The sequence below is a fragment of the Lissotriton vulgaris genome, chromosome 11 (assembly GCF_964263255.1).
Source record: "Lissotriton vulgaris chromosome 11, aLisVul1.2, whole genome shotgun sequence".
Classification (NCBI taxonomy): Eukaryota; Metazoa; Chordata; class Amphibia; order Caudata; family Salamandridae; genus Lissotriton; species Lissotriton vulgaris.
The window spans coordinates 1,086,835,769-1,086,856,838 of NC_141699.1; the positions used below are offsets into that span (position 1 = coordinate 1,086,835,769).

At 43.2% G+C, this 21,070-nt stretch overlaps 1 protein-coding gene across 1 annotated transcript in view; it reads right to left on the reverse strand.

Moving 5' to 3' along the window:
• Positions 1-4,966: 4,966 nt before the first annotated feature.
• The window catches only part of LOC147684191 (tenascin-X-like), a 192,835-nt gene continuing 176,731 nt past the window's right edge, over positions 4,967-21,070 (reverse strand). The window contains exon 27 of the mRNA XM_086942604.1: positions 4,967-5,694. Within this exon, the coding sequence (XP_086798730.1) occupies positions 5,623-5,694 (72 nt within the window). The 3' untranslated portion in view covers positions 4,967-5,622. The remainder of the gene's footprint in view (positions 5,695-21,070) is intronic.

Here is a 21,070-nt window from a genome sequence, read left to right on the forward strand (position 1 = left end):
TAAAAATAAAAAAACAGCAGCACACACATGGGTGCATACATATTTATATAATACATGGTAGAATCCCTATGTTGGATAACAGTATCAAGAGAAGGACGATTCTACCTTTTTCCTCTTCACTCCCTCCTTTGATTTTTTATTTAAGAAGGAACATGAACAGAAGGACCCAAGGGATCAATATCAAAGGGACCAGGACCTGAAGTACAGTGGTGCAGGAGGACTAGGAACTGGGGTATCAGGACCACACTGGTAGGATTGGGGGACTAGGACAACCAGAATCACAAGGACCAATGAGACCATATCAGGACCAAAATAAACAGGCCCAGCCCAAGATGACCTAATAAAGACCCATGGACACAGTACAAGGTGGACCAGGAAGACAGGGATCAGGGCAAAGATACTCAGGATCACCCTAACCAGGAAGACTAGAAGAACTAGGAGAACCAGGACAAAAGGCTAAGGTGGAGAAGGACTCAGCTAACCAGCAGGGCCAGGATGAGAATCAGTAGTACCAGGATCAGGAGCCCAAGAAGGGCTAATACAAAGAAGGACCAGGAAGACGAGGGTCAGGAAGGACTGGAAATGGGGGCGTCAGATTCTGGAAACCAGTATCAGGGTGACAGGAACTAGTTGTGCCAGGGTAAGGATGAGGATCAGGAAGAGCAAAGCAACCCAGAAAAACAGGACTTAGAATTGAACCCAGATAAGGACCAACAGCAGAAGACACAAAAGGACCTGCAGAAGAAGGAAGAAGACCGGGAGCAGGAAGACACCTATGTATATCTTCACCACAAGTACTGTCTGTAAACTGTTCTCATTCATGCTTCCTAGGATATCAAATGACAGAAATGTCCACCTTTTTTAGTCTATGTATAGAACTGGTAAGTATTTGCTGAAAAATAGGAGCATGCAAGGGAATAACATGTCAAGACTGTTAGACTCTGACCGGTTCTGTCTTTCCTGTGGAGCATCATATTCTTCACAATTATTGAATTACGTTTTTTGCTGAACAAGGTCAGTTGAGAAATTCAATTCATTAGATAGCTCTTTATGGGCCCCAAAATTTGCACATTGAAAAGCGCTAACAGTAACAAAATTCATCAGCAGAAGATTGGATTCTATTTTGGTTATCCACTGCTGCGTATCCACAAGATGGAAAACATGTGTTTTCCAATGCTGTGACAGTACCAGTCAAAGTGATTACTTCCCCAGTGCTCCCCTGGCGTGGCCTGGTCACCTGAAATCATACCTAGGCCGCAGAAGGCCAGTTGTCTGTCATACCTACCTTCATTCACCCTTGTTGGGTCTCTACAGATGCGAGGGAGGTAGGCTAACTTGGAGGGCACTCTGCTTCTGCCAGCTGCCATCTCCTCCACCATCCATGGATCTCTGATGTGCTGACAGAGAATTCAAAACCATGCAGGCACAGTCTTTGAAGAAGGGAAGGGGCTGAAAGAGTTGTGGCTTTGTTGTGCATGTTTCCCACTGACCTCTCTCCCCTTGTACAGAGGAAGAGGACTGTGGGCCACAATACATTTCAGAATTGCATTTATGGATGCTGTAGCTATTTGGATAAGGGGAAGGAGTGTCTATATTTTTGCTGTTGGGCTCTCAAAATAATCTAAACACTCTTAATATTTGCATAGCTATCAATAACATGGAGTTTTGTACCTAAGGTTCTACATAACATCAATAAAAACCTGAGCTTTGCTTGACTATTTGATATTTCTTTGAACCCCATGTGTTCAACAAGCGCATTTCTAATAGTTATACATCTAAATATTTTCAAACTACTTGTAAAAGTGGACACCATTCTTTACATCTGAATTGGTAGTAATAGTAGTATTTTTATTTTATTAGTTATTTAAAACTTCACAGAATAATAAAATATGATCAAAATGTACACATTAGTTAAAACAAGATAAAAATCATATAATCCTATAACTTTTGCAATTTTATAAAATTTATGAGTAAGAAGACAAAATATGCCGAAATTAGCAATTTGTAACAGTGTTTTCTATTGTTGTATCAAAGGAGGCCTATTTTTTACATGTCTTTATCATATCCAATCAGAATCCACAGATTATTTTAAAATGCAAACTAAGGTGGACTTAAATTTCATGGTGCAAACAATGATTCTCTTTTGAAACAGAAAAAGAACTGTCATTTATTCTTCTAATACTGTTAGTAATGATAATAGGTTTGAGGTATTTCTTGTGTGTTTATTCTAAAGTAGAACAGATGTATAATATATGCTCAATAGATTAATTTAAGAAAAACACAAATGGCATCAGAATATTTTCCCCCAAATCCTTCAAATTAGAGAAGAGGTATATACAATAAGCATAATCTTAGTAGTTAAGTTAAAGTCAATATATGGCTGCCTTCTAGTGGTATATAAGGACCATAAGTAGTTTGAGTTTTCTAATTTAATAGTTGCGTCTGGGTTGAATTGATAAGCATTTATGGTAACTTTTATTAGCATCTTGCGAGCTTTTCTTTCCATCTTAACGAGGGCAGAAAAGTATAGAGCCCTGTTCATTTGCGCTTTTTGTTTAATACAATGTTTTAGTTCCATCCAACTTGTTTATTCATACCTATCACACCATAAGATAGAAATGGGATTCCTTTTGAACCCAGTATCCTTAATAATGTGCCAGTGGCCCTTCCTCTATATTTCTTAGAGGAAGGGTGTTATTGCTGTAGTGTTGCTTTGATTGGTTAGATTGGTTAAATGCATGGACCAATTAAAACATTTATGTATTTCCACACTGAGATATAGGTAAATTGCTACAATTCAATTTCAAGTCTATATTTACCAATTGTCCAGGTATATTTAAATAGCGAGTTCCCAAAGAACAAGATTTTAATTTTGGCAAAATTCATTGTGACACTGAAAGCTGTTCTGTTTGTTGTAGGTATGCAATCATGTTAGCCATTTTGTGTTGTTGATGAGACGACCGAGTTGCCGGCATAGGCAGGATGAGACACCTTTACTTGTCTCAATTTAGAGCATCCCCCATTTGATTGCTCTAATGCTTTGAACAGATCAGCTACATATAGTGAGAAAAGATGGGGGACAAGGATACAACCCTGTCTCAGATCAACATTTGTTTTTATTCCTGGAGTTAATCTTCTTCTCTTGCATAGTCTCCCATAGTTCCTAAGTGTCAGAATAAAGTTGGTTTATAAGAAGAAGAAGAGGTGTAAACGCCCCAAGTATACAACTTTGTTCACATTGTATTTCTATCAACTCTGTCAAAAGCTGTGGTGTAGGCAATGAAGCATGCTTATAGAATCTTTTCTTAGATCTGTAAAGAGTTCTTAACTTAGTAGTTCAAAGCTATAATATTATCAATTGTTGAGCATCTCTGGCTGAAGCCAGTCTGATGGAATTTGATGATTTCTTTTCTATTTGCCCAATCTGACAAATGTTTTAAAAGCTGTTTAGTGAAGATTTCCCGTTCGGCATCCAGCAGGGGGATAAGACAGCAGGTTCTTGGATCTTCTTATGAAGTGATTAGACAATGCAAACCTTTCCAAGATGATAGAATTAAACTTGTATGAGTGATATCTTTTTAAATGAGAAACAATGTCTTACTCCATTTGATGAATCTTTTCATATTAAGGGAGTTGGAATACTGCTAGGGCCCGGAGCATGAGAAGAATTGCAAGATGTTATAAATTTAAATATATCTTTTTTTCATACTTCTCCTGCATAGGAGAATATTTGCTGTGAATTTGTTGGTGGGTTGTTAATCGAACAGTAACATTGATTTGATTTCAGAAGATGAGAGGGATGACTGAAGCATCACTGTCAAGTTGATTTAAATTCCTTGGAATAGTGCCACAGAATGCTTTGGAGGGAGATCTAAAAGCAGTCAGAAATTAGCTCGTGGGGCTTCTTACTATTACAGTTTACACAGGCTTGTCCAAAACATGATTGTTAGACAACATGCCTAAGATGAGCCCAGCAGAACTGCTTGCTTCAAGCATTTAAAAAATCTGTGCATCATTGAGCTGTTATTGAGTTTTCTTAGTTTCGCCAAGAAAAGTAAGAACTTGTTGAATAGTCCTCAGCTGATGCAGTTTCTTTAGACTTGCTTATAACCTTGTACCTTGCCTGGCTATAACAGCCATGTGGAAACCTGTGTAGGACACAAATAATTTTTTAACCTCTCTTTCTCTTAGATAGATGGAACTACACATCCGTCAAGTCGAAATGCTTATAGAAATGGTTGTAGAAAAGTCCAGAAGGATTACTTTAGGTTACTGCTCAATCCTATGTACCACAATCCTCACTGGATCTGCCTTTACTCCATCAACCTTCGTCCCACTCCTACTTCTCCCACCCTTCTCTACCCCTGCAGTGCCGCAGACTTTGCTACAAGCCAATGCAGTAGGAAAATGCCATCTGGAAAATCGTCTTTTTATGTCGGGATCTTAAAGTAACGCACAAAATGCAGAGGAACACCAAGGAAGACCAGTTCAACCAGTTCAACCAGTAAAAAGCCAAAACTCATATTGACCGGTCAAGAATGCATACTCATCCACAGGCTATACGCCACCAACCAATGGGTTTAAAGGGACCTCGCTGGTCAAAATCGGACTTGCTGAGCTTGGAAGTTGCTTAGGAGAAACAGGAGAGCACTTTAAGGGTAGAATTGTGCCAATGACATAACAGACTTGACCATTTTATGCAAACTGCAATGTGAACCTTAAAGACATTTTTGTATTCTGCTTTTCTTACTAAATATGAACTGTGTGATTTACATGCAACTTTGAATTTCAATTTGCTGTCATAGAAATGTGCCCTCCAAATCTTTTCCTTTTTAAGGTTTGCAGCATGAGGGAATGATGCACAAGGCCATCCTGGTGACTATGCACTGGGTGTGCTTCGAGTTTGCATTGTGGTGATAATGTAGACAACTTGTGTCTCGAATGAAAAGTTAAGAGCTAACACAAATCAAATTCTATAGATTTAATAATTTGTTGATAACATTCAATGCTACAGAAAAGGTTAAGTAAAAGAAAAATGTTTAGAGCCAACACAATTAGATATTTCATTATTAATACAAATAGGAAAAAAACTTTGCTTGAGTGTTCCATTTAACTTGTATGGGTACAGTTGCAGATGCAGAATTTGAAGAAAGACACCATTTCAAGATAGCCATTTCATTTACAGTAGTAAACAGCCAGTCACAGTTTGGGATCATCAATATGCATATAGTAGTTTCAGTGTGCCCAGCTAGCACCCTAAACCAATGTGCACAATGCACACAATGAAGTTATGTACACAATGTGATGCACCCTGTAGCTCTACTCCATTGGGTCCCTCTCTTTCTCACTCAGAAAACATTTTGTACCAGTGGTGGATGAGCAGCAATAGTGAAAAATGTCAACAGTGCGAGCAACATTTGACTGTGAAGGCACTTGCTGAGGCATTAGTTTTAATCTGTGACCCACTTTACAAGCTCCTTTTAGAAGGACATTAGGCTTTCCTTCTGTTGGAAGAACTCATATTTTTTCAGGTTGGTGCAGTGGTGGAAATGTCCTCTGTCTCCCAAATACTGAATTGATGTCCACTCTTGGGAATCTGCAGGACCTTGTCTTCAGTTGTCTTTATTTTTTTCCTGGAGCCAATTTTAAGTTAAAAGGAATCCCAGGAAAACGTTCTGCCATACGTTGCTTTAACTAAACGACAAATAAACAACAGTGGTTATAATTTAGTTGCTTACAGTAGGACAATTTGATGGAAAAAGGAGAAGCTGGTCTTTTTTCAATTATGTAAGTACTGTTTCCTGCTGCTGCAGAACTTAACAGCTGCTAATTGTTTCATCCTTTGGCCCAAAGTGCAAGAGACTTGGACATAAAATAGCATTTAAAGGCCAGCCACTGATGTGATCAACAAGACTGTTAGCACCAATCATCAAAACCCTTCTCCCACATGCAGACACATAGGCTCTGACTCTCCTGTAGTCCTCTATGAGAAATGCCACACAGCCACCCACAATGAACATTAAACCACATCAGCAAAAACACAAGAAGGACAGCCAGTGCTACATTCCCCTGTTCCAGACTGAGCTGTCCTCAGCACTGTGTTGCAGTCCAGCACAAAATCACTGTTTTCACTTCATTGTAAAGCCAAACTACGACAAACACATGAATACAAGCATGACATGCAAGTATGCTACCCATGAGCATCCCATATTTATATGGGTCTTTAATACAATAAAGAGACATTGGGTTCGGGTTGACCCTGCTCAAGCAATAGCCACAATCACTGTCACGGTGAAACACAAGAGTCACAAAATGAATCTGTGCCTAACCCTCCGATAGCTGGGCACAAGAGCTGTCCAGCATAACTTAGAGGCAACGTGTAAAGTATTTATGCAGCACACAAACAGTAATAATGCAAAAATACAACACAACAAAAAATACATTTAAATACATTATTTGACAACAAAAGAACAAAAAATCCAATCCCCAAGAAATAGAGTTATGAATTTTTAAGGTTTAAAGTAAAAGCTAGCACCTAAAATATCAAAGCTTCAACTGCGGACATGTAGTCGCATGAGACCAGGTCAAAGTTGAGAAATGGCTGACCGCGATGGAGGGTGGGTTGAATGGAAATATTGTATTGGGAAGGAAAAAGCTCAGTGGAACAAGACTGCAGGTGGTGTCTGAGAAGGGAGCATTGTCATCAGGGAGCCGCTGGACAAAGTTGCTCAAAAGATTGCGACATTCTGACTTAATCTCTTTATTTGAAGTCAAAAATCTCCAGTGGGGCGAGTCTGGAGGCTGTGATGGACTAGAGTTTCACAAGGACGATACCACTTTGGCGAAGGACCACTGAACAAGATTTGCTGGTGCAGAGAAGAACTTAGCAGGAGCTGTGTAAAGCCAGACTGACCGTTAAGGCACCTTGTGCGGATAGATGAGCAGGTTAGTTCTTGTCTTCTTTCCATATTCAGGGCAGGATTTAGCCCAGAAAAATGTATGTCCCAATTTTTTTATTTTGACTGTCTGGGCACTTTAACACCACCACCAAGGATCCAGGACTGGAGAGGCATCACTTGCGGGGTTAGGGTTCCCTCAGGCTATGTCCAGGTGTGTGGTCAAGATTGTTGAAGCCTTTTCTGTCCCTGAGGATCTAATCAGGAAGCCAGCCAATTAGCCCTTGGAGTCATGCCGGCAGTCCTGGGTTCAGCAGCAGAAACACTGATCAAACAGCAGGGCAGAATCCAGGCAGCAAAGCAGTCTTGTGGGGTACAAAGTAGGCCGAAGCAGCAGACAGTCCCCTGAGAGTCATTCCACAGGTTCAGAAAGTAAACTGAAGAGTGGGGCTGATAATCCTATTTTAAACCTTATGCCTCCTGCTGGAGAAGTTTCTTGAGAATTCCCTTTGAAATACATAGCCCATTCAGTTACAAGTAGAGCTGTGCCCATGTCTGCCCATACCATTCTGGCAGTTGATGGCCTATCCAGGCACACCTAGTATCTGTATTGTGTATTAGTCTGGGAGGAATAAAGAAAGTCCAATTGCCAACTACACTCAGTAATATGACCCAGGAACAGGCTGCATGCACAAAATGGTTAAGGCAGGAAAATGCCAATTTTCTAATACTGACATACTTCAAGGAGTTGGGCACATATTATCAGCCAGAATGGGCCCCTTAATAACCATGGCATTACATCTTAGGAAAAGCAACTTTAATGATTGGACAATCTAGGGAAAACCTAACAATGTACAACCCTAATAATTGAGTCAACAGTTCCCAAGTATTATCAACAGTAGCATAGAACCATGTTTGATCAAATGAAATGTAGTCACTACTGATTTATTGTGTAAATACATGACTGGAAAAACTGAAGGAACAACTAAATGTGAAATAGTAGAAATGCACTGGTTGTAATTTCTTTTGTTTTTGAAATAATATATCTGCATTGGTATACCTTGCTCTGCAAACTTCACCCCTCTTTTTTGATTTGTTTTGTACAAAGAGTGGAAACAAAATAATGTTTATATACAATGAAACGTCGATTTTGATCCCTTTTTGAAGTCTCTGAAAAAAGCTTTTTAATTCCAAAAAATAGAGTAAAGAATTGTACGTAATAAATAAAAGGTCCAAGGATATAGAGTTATTGGTTTTGTAAAAGCATAGGATATTTTTAATAGACAGCTAAAACATTTTTCTAATAATGACCTTCTAAAAGTTGCATTTTCAAAATTATAACTTATAACTTAAAATCCAACTTTACCATTGAAAAGGATTTTAATTACAATTTCTCAGACACCAAGTAGGAAATGTTCACCGGGTTCCAATCAAAAGTTAGCACTAATTAAATATAATGAGGCAATCCAATGTTTTCTTCATTGTAATAAATACGAAATTGGTACAAATTGTTGCACGTATGCTCTGCCCACATTAGTTAGACAGTGTTACCTTGTGCTAAACTGTGAGAAATGGGTACCTGTGCTTGCTTTTGTAATTGTTTTTTATTCACTTAAAATCACATGAACAGAGGGTGTCTATTTTTTCAGAATTTGATTTTGGTGTCTTTAGGACTTCGTGCACCTAACCAGTGCTAAAGTGCTTGAGCTTACTCCCTAGAACTTGGTAACATTGGCTTACATCTGATTGGCATATTTAATTTACATATACGTTCCTAGTTAAAAGCTTTACCATATACCTAGGGCCTTTAAATGAAATGCTACTTGTGGGCCTGCATCACTTATTGAGCCACCTACTTAAGTAGCCCCATAAAACATATACCAGGTCTGCCATTTTGGGCTAAAGGCAGCTTTAAACTACCAATTTGACTCCCTTGCTAAGCCTTTAACTCCCCTTTTATTACATATAAGTGACCATTAAGGTAGACACTGTGACTTATGCGCAATGTGTTTATGCCTAAATGTGAATGCCTAATGTGGTTTATGCATACGGGTCTATACTAGTAGTTACTGGTTATTTTATCTCTTACTACTAATCCTAATGGTTCTGACAGAGGCCCGATTGGCCCTGTCATGTATATAATCTCCTGTCAATTTCTACCTGGTGCCAGATGGCACAGTGTATATTGTGTTATTATGATTCTAATGTGTTTATGATAATACAAAGGCTATTTTTTATATAACCTTGTGTGGAGTTTCTTTTGTGGTGTGCATAGTGTGTTGCTGCTGTGTGAGTGTGTTGTGCAAACGCTTTACACATTGCCTCTGGGATAAACCTGACTGCTCGTGCCAAGCTACCAAGGGGGTGAGCAGGGGTTATCTTCGGTGTGTGACTCCCTTGACCCGACTAGAGTGATGGTTTCTGCCTGGCTTAGGCGCATGCCCTAGCCAACCAGAAATCCCATTTCTAATCATGGGGCAGGGTGCACTGCAATTAAAAGCATGAACATGTACTTTTTGGTTTTTCATGTCCTGGTAAAGAAAAACTCTCAAATTCTTGTTTCACTATTGCAAAGCCCAGCTCTCCGATAGGATAACATTGTGGTCACCTTATTACCTTTTTATAAGTTTAATACCCAACTGTGAAGAGATAGACTTTTTAAGTTTGGTGTCTCTAAAATCACAATTGTAAATCACAACTTATGGAAAAGTTAGATATTAAATTGCAATTTTCTTACTTTAGGCATTTGGTACCTGCTGTCTGTCTCTGATACACATCTGGGAAAGGTGACAGTTGGGTTTTGTGTATTCCCCCAAGACAGCCACCCACAATGGGAGCTTAGGCATGACTTGATGGACCTTCCTGGCAGGATGGAAGGGAGGAGCTGGACCCAGCCTCACTTACACCTGAATAGGTTATGTCCTGTCCCAACCCAATGGGCTGCCTACCCCCCCTGTAGTGAGTCTGAAGCCAGGACAGGAAGGGAGGACCTCTGTGCAACCAAAGACCTGTCTTTGAAGTCTTCCCCACTTCAAAGGCACTACTAGGTATAAGTACTGGACCTCTGACCCCACAACTTCAGTACACTTCTGGAGATGTGAAGACGCTGCCAGAAAGAAGGATTGCTGTGTAAAATGTAAATATGTATTTGTAAAACACAAATTACTCACCCTTAGGGGTCTTAAGGCACGGGGCACTGTCATAGAAATTATGTGAGCTATTGCCCAGAGTCAGATGGTACTGATCTGCTGCCGGAGCTAGGGATCGAACTGTAAACACTCTGGGGCATATTATCAAGCCTGTGCGCTAAAATTATCGCCGCTTTATCGGCCGAAAACGGCCGATAAAGCGGCGATAATAGCCTTGATAATATGCTCTGTGGAATTCCAATCGAAGCCCATGTTAGATGTCTTCACATCTAACATGTGCTTCGATTGGAATTCCATAGAGCATATTATCAAGCCCATTATCGCCGCTTTATCGGCCGTTTTCGGCCGATAAAGCGGCGATAATTTTAGCGCACAGGCTTGATAATATGCCCCTCTGTTCTGTAGTCATCTACCTTAGCCGCTATACCACACCTCTCCACTGTGCTGTGCATGTACTGCCACTCTCCTGAACTGCTGCTTTTCTGGAATCATGCCTTGCGTGCTGAACTGCTGCCTGCTGTTCCCCTGCTTGGGTGATACGGACTGGACCTGCCACACTTGAACACAGAGTGGCTCCAAGGGATAGCTGGCTGGCCTCTTGATCTGGAGTCACACAGACTTAAAAGACGTCCAACATAAATGCTTCTGCACTTGTACTTTGCCATCTGTGAGTCTGCTAAGCCAAGTCCTGGACCCTTGAAAGTGAGGCCTAAGGTGCTTGCTTCAGCAAAATCCCATGCATTCTCTGTCGAACCGGCACATTGGAGCCTTAGCGTGGATCAGAACTGGCGAATTGCTCCTGTTGCGTGTATTAGAACCGGTGCATCACTCTTGTTGCGTGGATCAGAAGCAGTGCATCACTCCTCTTACATGTCTAGAACTGGTTCATTGCTTTTACTGAGTGGATCAGGCCAAAAGCATCGCCTTTGGAACCACCACTGCACAAGGTCTCCGCATCTTCGTTGATGGAATCTTCGTCAATGACGAATCGCCGCATTGCAGCACTCTGGGTATAGGAGTCAATACATCGTTGCTACTCATGCACATTGCCACAACTGCATGGATCAACACCAACATATTGCTTCGGCTGCACCTATCTATATTCACCATCGATTCAGCTGGTATCAAGGTACTTTTATTCAGCAGGCCTCACAGGGTCCCTGTATGTGGCTTGCACTCTATCAAGGTTGGCCTGAACTTTTGACTTTGACCGAGTCCAGCGCAACCAGATATCCCAGGTTAGCACTTGTTGCTTCTAAGTGCTACAGTTTATTCTTTAAAAATTCATATCTTAAGTTCTTCATATTGGATTTTTGTTGTTTTGGTCTTGTTTTATATATTAAATTAAGCTTTATTTTTCTAACCTAGTGTGTAATATTTTTGTGCAGTATTTTCAGTTTTAGTCTTTGAAGTGTTGCACAAATCCTTCAAACATTGCCTTTAAGTTAACCCTAACTGCTCTGAGGCAAGTACAGGTTAATTCCGGGTTTGCCTACCTCTTACCCTGACTAGGATTGTGGTTGCTACTTACAGGGGTATCATATTCCAGACAACCAACAGCCAAATTTCTAACAAATAGCAATTTAAAATTCTAATTAATTGTCAAGTCACAGTTTATATTACTATTTTGAAAATTATACTTTTAGAAAGTTGTTATTTTTGAGCCTAGCAAAATGTGTCTCTGACAGTGCTCATTGTCTCCCAGCAACTGAATGGCTCCTTGATTAGGTGTGAAGTGGTTCCCAAGGATCCCAATGCTGAGACAAAGGGAGAGGGATTGATATTCCCTTGACAAGATGACAATTTGGGATGTTCACAGGAACTTAATTAACTTCAAAAGGTACCTACCCTGTTATTGGCAGTTGTAGCTCATACATGGGCTTGTCCCCTCTATTGTTCTGCTGACCTTTCAGTGGGAGAGGAAAGGCCCCTAGAACCAGTTTGGAGGGTCTACAGGGGAGGGTTTGCTAGTTCCCCTGTATACACCTCTATGGTGGGCACAGGAGGCCTGTACTAGAGTTTTGGTAGAGAAGTGCACTATAAGATAATTGATAGTACATGTCCTTGGAAGTGATGCAAAATTGGGTAGGGTGAGCCCTGGAAACTTTTACTCCATTGGTTAGGGAGTGGCCAGATGTTTCCCCCACCCCCATTAGCTGTCACTGGGCACACATGTGGCACCCTCACCACTGCTTTCAATACACCTCTGGACCTGGGGAAGACAGAAGAAGGACTGCACCTTTTGTTGTGATCTATGTGGACTCCAAAGGTCAGTTGGCTGACCTCCTGCAAAGATACAGGGATACAAAAGCTGCATAAAGCCCACTTTCCTGAACATCCCAGCTGACCAGTTTCAACAGGATCTGCTGTGGACCCTGCTGGGGACTTCTGTTGGATTGAGTTCTTGTTTCAGAGTGTACTCCTGCTGCCCAAACTGCAAAACCTGTGACGTAGAACCTTTTGCAAACTTTTATTCTGAAGAATTTGACCACTGTTGAACTGAAGCTTTCAACATTAAATTGCCAGTTGGCTCTGACTTGCTAGTTTGTCCCACAGAAGGAGAATTAACTTCAAGAAAAGTTTTAAAATCCGAAAGTAGATGGCTTCAGCCAGAGCAAAACCTAGTCAGAACCTGTTGACATAAATAACTTTCTGGGCACAGATGCTATACTTCATCAGCCCAGAGCTTTCCCGCTGTCATTGATGACCGCACCTGGACCCTAGTCTTCAGTAACCCACCATCATCGAGACCTGACTCAGATCTAGTTTGCAGCGTGCCCTATAGATGACTGATCAACTACCATATTTTCTCCAGAAAAACTTCTAAGTCCAGAGGCAACTATTTGCACACGCTCCATTGTGTACTGCCTTAAACATTATCTTTGTACCTGTAACCAGTTTCCTGCGGTTGGCCTTTGTGGCTTTTGGTGCTAAAATTTGATCTGAACTTTAAAAATTCATACCTCTGGTTCCCATTAAAAGAATCCTATTATTTTCATTTCATTCTGCTCATTACAATATTCTCTATTTTTATAGGCTGGTATGGAATTTCTATTGTGTGGTGTTTAGACATTTTTTTTTTACTGTTTTATTACTTGCTTTACATATTTTCATGAGTTAAGCCTGCCTGCTCTGTGCTGTAGCTACCAGGGGGTGTGCTCAAGCTTAAACTACTAAAACCTTTTCTGGACCCTGGAAGAATAGTGACATTATTATTTGTGGTGCATTGCCATCAGCCCCAATTAATAATACATTTTTCACAACTGGCTGCTCCAGTTTCATAGTATAAATAGCACCAGTATTGCTCGCCTTCCCTTCCTTTGCTTCTCTGGTCTTATGTTCTTTGATTTGATTTCATATCCTGAGACAGGTACTTCACTGCTTCTCATTCATACTTGTTCTTTTACCTGTTTCTGGACTGACTTTATGTGAGTTCTGCTGATTACCAATTCACCTCCTTAAGTTTTCTTTTTCAACAGCTCAGGCACTGTTTATTGTCAAGTAAAGATGCTAAAGAGGCTAACACACCTGGAGATATTGATTTGAAAGCTTTGGTCTGGTACATTGAATTGGGAACCCATGAGCTGACCTAGCAACAATATGCAGCAGCTAATATTTGCGTGTGGAGGCTCTATTACCCTGGTGTAAGAGCAATTGTTTGCACACATTCAAATTCTATTGTATGAAGGCATGTGGTAAATGTGAGGAACAAGAAAACACAAAGCTAGTTATATATGTGTTCATGAAAGTATGGGTGCCTGAAGAGAGACATACAGACTGATGCATGGTGAGGCACAGCACTCATTCTTATGAGTCTTCCTGTCAGAGGGGCGAATATAGAGTTTAACAGACAGAAATTCTATCTGAACAGCGATGGAGTACTCTCTCCGCCAAACTATTGGGCCCATATGTATCAATACTTTGTGGAGTCTATGCTTCTTTGGTAATATTTACAAAGCCATGCATGGGGCAAAATGCACCATAATGCTTGGGTTTGCAAAGAAATGTAATGTAACAGATCTTGGTGTATTTTCAGATTTACTAAATCTAGTAAACCTGGGAATGCATCAAGATGCTACACCTTGCTTAGTAAGGTCTAACATGGAGAAATATTTATGCATTTCTCCTTGTTATTTCCTCTTTCCACATGTGCTTCAGAATAAGATGACATCTCTGCCAGGATTGCTTTTGTGCAGGAAGGTGTCCCTTCTTGCACGAAAACAGTCTTGTCTGAAATGAAGGCACTCTTGCACTATGGTACAAGGGTGCCTGGGTTGAGTCTAGGCAGCATATAGTGCTCGAACATGAGGAGAGAACAATAATGTTCCATATCTTTGTAAATATTTATCCTTTCTGCTGTCTACCTTTAATGCAACATAGAGCAGGAACCATGCATGCTGCCCTGCATTGTGATAAAATTATTAAAATGCATTTTGGTCCTTCTGCCCCTTTTAGAGGTGTGCACACCACCAGGTTTATGCTGATGGAGTAAAATTTGCTCTGAGGTGTAAACCTTCCACCGGCAGCTGAGGGAGCAAGAACCATTGTAGATAAGCTCTTCAACAGTCCGCTCTAATTAGAGTGGATGGACAGATGGCCTTTTTATATTGTCTACAACAACATTTCTTTTTACTATCCATACCACCAGGTACATCCTGACAGTGAGGGTCTGCAAAAAAGGAAAATGTACCCCTACACTTCTTGGAGAAAACTCCCAGGACTTTGTGGGTCATTAGTTTTTTAAATTTATTTTCCACTTTGTGAGTTTTCGAAACAAAATAACAAACTTTGCAAAAGTTTGACAGTCGGCTGTAAGGTTTCACAGAGACGTTCTTCCTACTTTTTCTACACTGACAGAAACCTCAAGGTAGTCTTCCTGTTAGTGTATATAGATGTCCATGGGGCAGGCTAACATCTCTAAATTTGACAGGCAGAGTATAGATGATAGAACATGTAAAGTCTGATTTCACCCATTTTTTGCTGTTACTCCATCCACCAAATTTTAAATCAGGCCCCGAGTGGACGCCCACACGCCCCTCAGACAGCAAGAAATGCTATCTTAGACCTTTCCTCGAGTTTTAGCCTCAGATGGTGTTGAAATCAAATGACTAATGTCAGGTTTTCTGTTTTAATGGCTCATACAAGGCGATCCTCCTTGAAGAAGTGCAATTATTTTGAAGGTTTGGTGGTTGTGTCACTTTCTCATGTAAGATCTCAGAGTATAGGAAACAGTCAGGCACACTGTTGACTATATTTAAGTGCAGACCGGCTCTTAAGAAGGCTGTTGTAAACTGTGATGGGGCACTAAAATGGCCTCAAATCTGGTCTATTTGTATATGTGGATCAAAGTTGCTGATGTTTCTCTTTTGAGCATTAGGTGAGCCAGCGTATATGCCAAATTCATGCTAACTGTGATGCACACACTGCACATTGTTTCTACCTAGACTAATTTATGCCATTACAAGAGTGCTTGTTGTGATATGATTGTTTTACCTGCTCCCTTCCTGTATTCATTCTTTCCACCTTTGATGAACCTTTTTTGTATTGTCATATTTTTAAATCAGAGTGCATTATATGATTCACAGAACCACCACCGGAGGAAGATCTTTCTCCTACCTGACGGCCAAGATGTGGAACTCCCTCCCCACCCACCTTCGACTGACCAAGGACCATCTATCCTTCAGGAAGCAACTCAAGACCTGGCTCTTCGAGCAGTAGCAGTACACCCCCCCTCCCAGCGGCTTGGAACCCTTGCGTGTGAGTAGAGCGCTTTATAAATATGTTGATTGATTGATTTCTTGTTGTAAAGTTCACAAATTTCTTGCAAACTTATAATGCACAGTTTCCTTGCCCACTGGGGCTTTATTAGTATGCTGTGATTGTAGAACTGGATGTTAGATATGCTGTTCATAGGCGTTTAGACTTTCTAAATTGGTCAAGATGAGGCTAGCATGCTCTCTACTTTATCACTAGTTTTTCGGATTTCCACATAATGGCCATATTATCAAATTAGATGTGTGAGGGGGGAATTAGTACCATACTCATTATTATATTTGTGTGCTATGGTTTGAGGTTGAACAGGGCAATACATGCCATATATAATTTTTTGAGCTGTAAAATGAATGATTAGTATGCCTTTTTAGATCGGATACCCATGTTACAATATGGCTGCTACTGCAGTTATAATCCTAGATTAATTTTTGTTTTTTTTATGACACTTTTCATGTTTAAGTCACGTTTTATGCTGACACCTGTAACCCTGAGACAGAGGCTGTTGGCAAAACACGTCAGGTAATCTTGATGCACACAATGTAGCATTTCACCAACTGGACAGCTCAAATGTGAAAGGAGACTTTTGAGGATTGAAACAGGCTCTCACCTCACACCCAGAAGTGCACCACTGATGAAAGATCTGGAAGGCTCTGGGTGGACAGAACTCTTTTTCAGAGATAAACTTGCAAACTACCCTGAGTTCCCTGCTTCCCAATTTGTATATGTGTGTGTGTATCATACATGCCAACATTTTAGAAGAGGAAAGTGGAAGATTTGTTTTTTTTTATTATTGGGAGAATGTATATTTCCCACTGACTTCTATTGAAGCAGAATCAATTTCAAGCAGGAGACAGCCAAAATAAAGCGATTTGTGGCTTAAAAAATCAGGAGTCACCCACCTGTGCCGGTTCTATTGGCATGCATGGAGTGTGTGTGTGTGTGTGAGTGTGTGTGTGTGTGCTGTAGGCCTCCAGGAGGTCATGTTGTGTAAAAGGAAAACTCTAATTTCCATTAATAGAGGACAGGCCCAAGTCCACTATTGGTTGGCGAGGTCAGGTTGTGTAAGTGACATCACAGTGACATTTAATGGAGGAGGTATCCGCACATTAAAAGTGATTTACACATTTATTGTACATGGACTTAAAGATCAGTAACAGTGAATAAAGGGGATATTTTTTGCTGTGGTGTTTTAACTGACATTAAGAAGACAATGAAAGTATAGTTCAAGTTGTCTTTCATGTCACCCAGAAACCAGAAGGGAAAACTTCTCAGTTATTCACTTTTCATACATCTATAATTTTACGTTGTTTATGGCAGCCGAAAATATCTGCCCGTACTTTCAACTGCAATGGAGGAGCAACGGAGTAATGAGGCACCTAAAACTACACAAGGGCAGATTTACAAGCCCCTTGGGCCACTTTTGCGCCACTTTTCCCATGTTAAAAGTGACACAAAAGTAGCACAAGGGGCTTGTAAATCTGCCCCATGGAATCTCCTCCCTGTCTCAAATGTGGAAAGAAAAAAATGTCCTCTTCTCACCCACCCCACCAGCTTCTGTGCCTTCCTCCTCCTCCCCACCTAAAGCTATGCTCTCTGCTCTGTAGGGGAGGAGAACCAGAACTGTACTGGCAGGATTTCTAAGAGTCTGACTGCCCTGTCACATAAGTAGGGTATTCCTTTATGATGTAGCAACAGTGGAACATAACTCTGTTGCTACGTCATGGCAGTAGTTTACCAGTTTTAGAACAGCGATTTTCTAAATGTTATCAATGGACAATCAAGATTTCATTAAAGACACAGAGGCTAACATTATGCATTAAACCTTTAGTTGCCACAGCTGCATCACCTTTAAAGAGCGCTTACAAACAATAAACTTCAATCTAGAACCAGAACACTGTAGTCCATAAATGATACCCTTATAGAACACTCTTCCTCTTTAAATGTGGTGGACAATCACCCCTTCAATGTGTAGATCCTTCTTTTCCATGTATTGACATCACGCAATTCTTCTTCTTCAATACTCTTTCTATTTACTTTTGAAGCGGAAGGCATCACTCTCGCTCTCACGCACCAGCCCAGCAGCGCACCGGCCTCCCAGCCCACCTCTCGCCGCACCCGCTTCGCGGGTGCCGCTTCGCGGGTGCCGCTTCGCTGGTGGGTGCTGGTAGAGGCAGCATCTCTGAGGACCAACGCGAGGACGCCGGCAGCAAGGCGGTAAGGGGCGCGAGGAACCAGCGGGGCTGCGAGCGTGCGGGGACTTCATTTCCCAGAAGTCCCTGCAAGACCAAGGAAGAGCTTCCGGTCCGCTCTCCCTGCTGGCCCGCCCCCCGCCCATCAAAGACTGATAAAAGCGTTTCTCTCACCATACTCCGTGGGACACCTACCTATTTACTTTTGAAGCGGAAGGCATCACTCTCGCTCTCACGCACCAGCCCAGCAGCGCACCGGCCTCCCAGCCCACTTCTCGCCGCACCCGCTTCGCGGGTGCCGCTTCGCGGGTGCCGCTTCGTGGGTGCCGCTTCGCTGGTGGGTGCTGGTAGAGGCAGCATCTCTGAGGACCAACGCGAGGACGCCGGCAGCAAGGCGGTAAGGGGCGCGAGGAACCAGCGGGGCTGCGAGCGTGCGGGGACTTCATTTCCCAGAAGTCCCTGCAAGACCAAGGAAGAGCTTCCGGTCCGCTCTCCCTGCTGGCCCGCCCCCCGCCCATCAAAGACTGATAAAAGCGTTCCTCTCACCATACTCCGTGGGACACCTACCTATTTACTTTTGAAGCGGAAGGCATCACTCTCGCTCTCACGCACCAGCCCAGCAGCGCACCGGCCTCCCAGCCCACCTCTCGCCGCACCCGCTTCGCGGGTGCCGCTTCGCTGGTGGGTGCTGGTAGAGGCAGCATCTCTGAGGACCAACGCGAGGACGCCGGCAGCAAGGCGGTAAGGGGCGCGAGGAACCAGCGGGGCTGCGAGCGTGCGGGGACTTCATTTCCCAGAAGTCCCTGCAAGACCAAGGAAGAGCTTCCGGTCCGCTCTCCCTGCTGGCCCGCCCCCCGCCCATCAAAGACTGATAAAAGCATTCCTCTCACCATACTCCGTGGGACACCTACCTATTTACTTTTGAAGCGGAAGGCATCACTCTCGCTCTCACGCACCAGCCCAGCAGCGCACCGGCCTCCCAGCCCACCTCTCGCCGCACCCGCTTCGCGGGTGCCGCTTCGCTGGTGGGTGCTGGTAGAGGCAGCATCTCTGAGGACCAACGCGAGGACGCCGGCAGCAAGGCGGTAAGGGGTGCGAGGAACCAGCGGGGCTGCGAGCGTGCGGGGACTTCATTTCCCAGAAGTCCCTGCAAGACCAAGGAAGAGCTTCCGGTCCGCTCTCCCTGCTGGCCCGCCCCCCGCCCATCAAAGACTGATAAAAGCGTTCCTCTCACCATACTCCGTGGGACACCTACCTATTTACTTTTGAAGGGGAAGGCATCACTCTCGCTCTCACGCACCAGCCCAGCAGCGCACCGGCCTCCCAGCCCACCTCTCGCCGCACCCGCTTCGCGGGTGCCGCTTCGCGGGTGCCGCTTCGCTGGTGGGTGCTGGTAGAGGCAGCATCTCTGAGGACCAACGCGAGGACGCCGGCAGCAAGGCGGTAAGGGGCGCGAGGAACCAGCGGGGCTGCGAGCGTGCGGGGACTTCATTTCCCAGAAGTCCCTGCAAGACCAAGGAAGAGCTTCCGGTCCGCTCTCCCTGCTGGCCCGCCCCCGCCCTTTACGCCTCCTACTTAACAACATCCCACTCCCGCAGCGCGGGACGCAGCTCGGGCGAAGACCGGGCAAAGACAGGGCCGTTTGAGGCCGTTCGAGGACGGCAGAGGACGGCCCCGGCCCTGTCACCCTGCACTCCACGTCGTCCCCGCAGGCCCCCACGAATTCTAACGCACATCACTGGGACTCACGATGCGTCCCAAAACTAGAAGCGCGTCCAAGAAAGCGACACCGGTGACGCAAGTGACCGGCCCTATAGACCTTTTCATATCCAGGGTTAACGACACCATTGACAAGAGTATCATCCTACTGGAGAAAAGAGTCTCCTTGGACCTCATGCAGGCCAAACGATCTTCGCTTGGCTCACTTGCCACCGCAAACTCCCCCGTTCACCAGGTTGCTAACAATTGCTCTTTACCATTGCCAGTAACCATCGTTCCTACGATGACAGTTCCAAATTCCGAAGATTTATCCGTAACCCAAACGGACTCTGATCAATCATACGTCGACCTCGACGCAACCCCAGATTTAGAAGCCTGCCAATCACCGGCTGAAAAATTAGACCAGAGTGCCATCAGTAATCCTTTACCACCTGATCCAGTAACGACCCTAGAACCAACAAAAACAAGGAAAAATACCTCCACCCTCCCCAAGGCTATGCCAACCACCAAGGAAAATCCAAAAACAAAAATAAAGAATCATAATTTGATCACACCCACCCCAAACTCCTCGGCAGGTATCCCCTGTTGGGTGGAAAATATGGTTATGGACCTAAAATCCGACCTTGAAGCCAAAATCACAGCACAGATCAAACCCCTCATATCCAAGTTGGACAGACTTACGTCACTAATCAACACCAAATGCAGTTGCAAAGCAAGCGGGAACGGTCCCGCCCCAACGCAGGGGGCAAAGGAAATACTCCCAAAAAAATCATCTAGCACCAAACAAATAACAGGTATAACAGACACGTCTAACATTTTACTAACCAGAAAAGCGGCAGTAACACATTCCTTAGATAAAAAAGGGAGCAATCTGGACGTCTCCCAAGTCATTCCGGTGGCGGTAGATCTTCCCTCTGCTACACAAACAGGTCCAGCAGGCCAATCAAAAACAAATAACCGACAAACAAAAGGAAACATCACTACTCCAGCAGAGACCCCCTCCCAAGAAAAACCATCAGAACTGAAGACTAAGCAGTCTCGGCCCAAAATAATTAACTTACCCCCGGAAGCTTCTCCCTTCGTGGTGGTGTTAACAGCAGTTCCCCCACTGAAGGAGGGCGTAAGAGAAACTTTCGCAGAGCTGAGGAACAAATGCGCCCAGTGGCTCCAACTCCATAGACCACTACCCGCCCATATTAGGGGTGACATCTTCTCCGCACGCAGAGGAGACTGGGTTGGCAGAAGCACGAAGGCAATAGCGGGGGATGTCATCAGCATCAAATTCAGGGAGATAGGGGCATCAAACTACATTTGCAATTCGCCCAATAGAGGACCAGCCACCCAA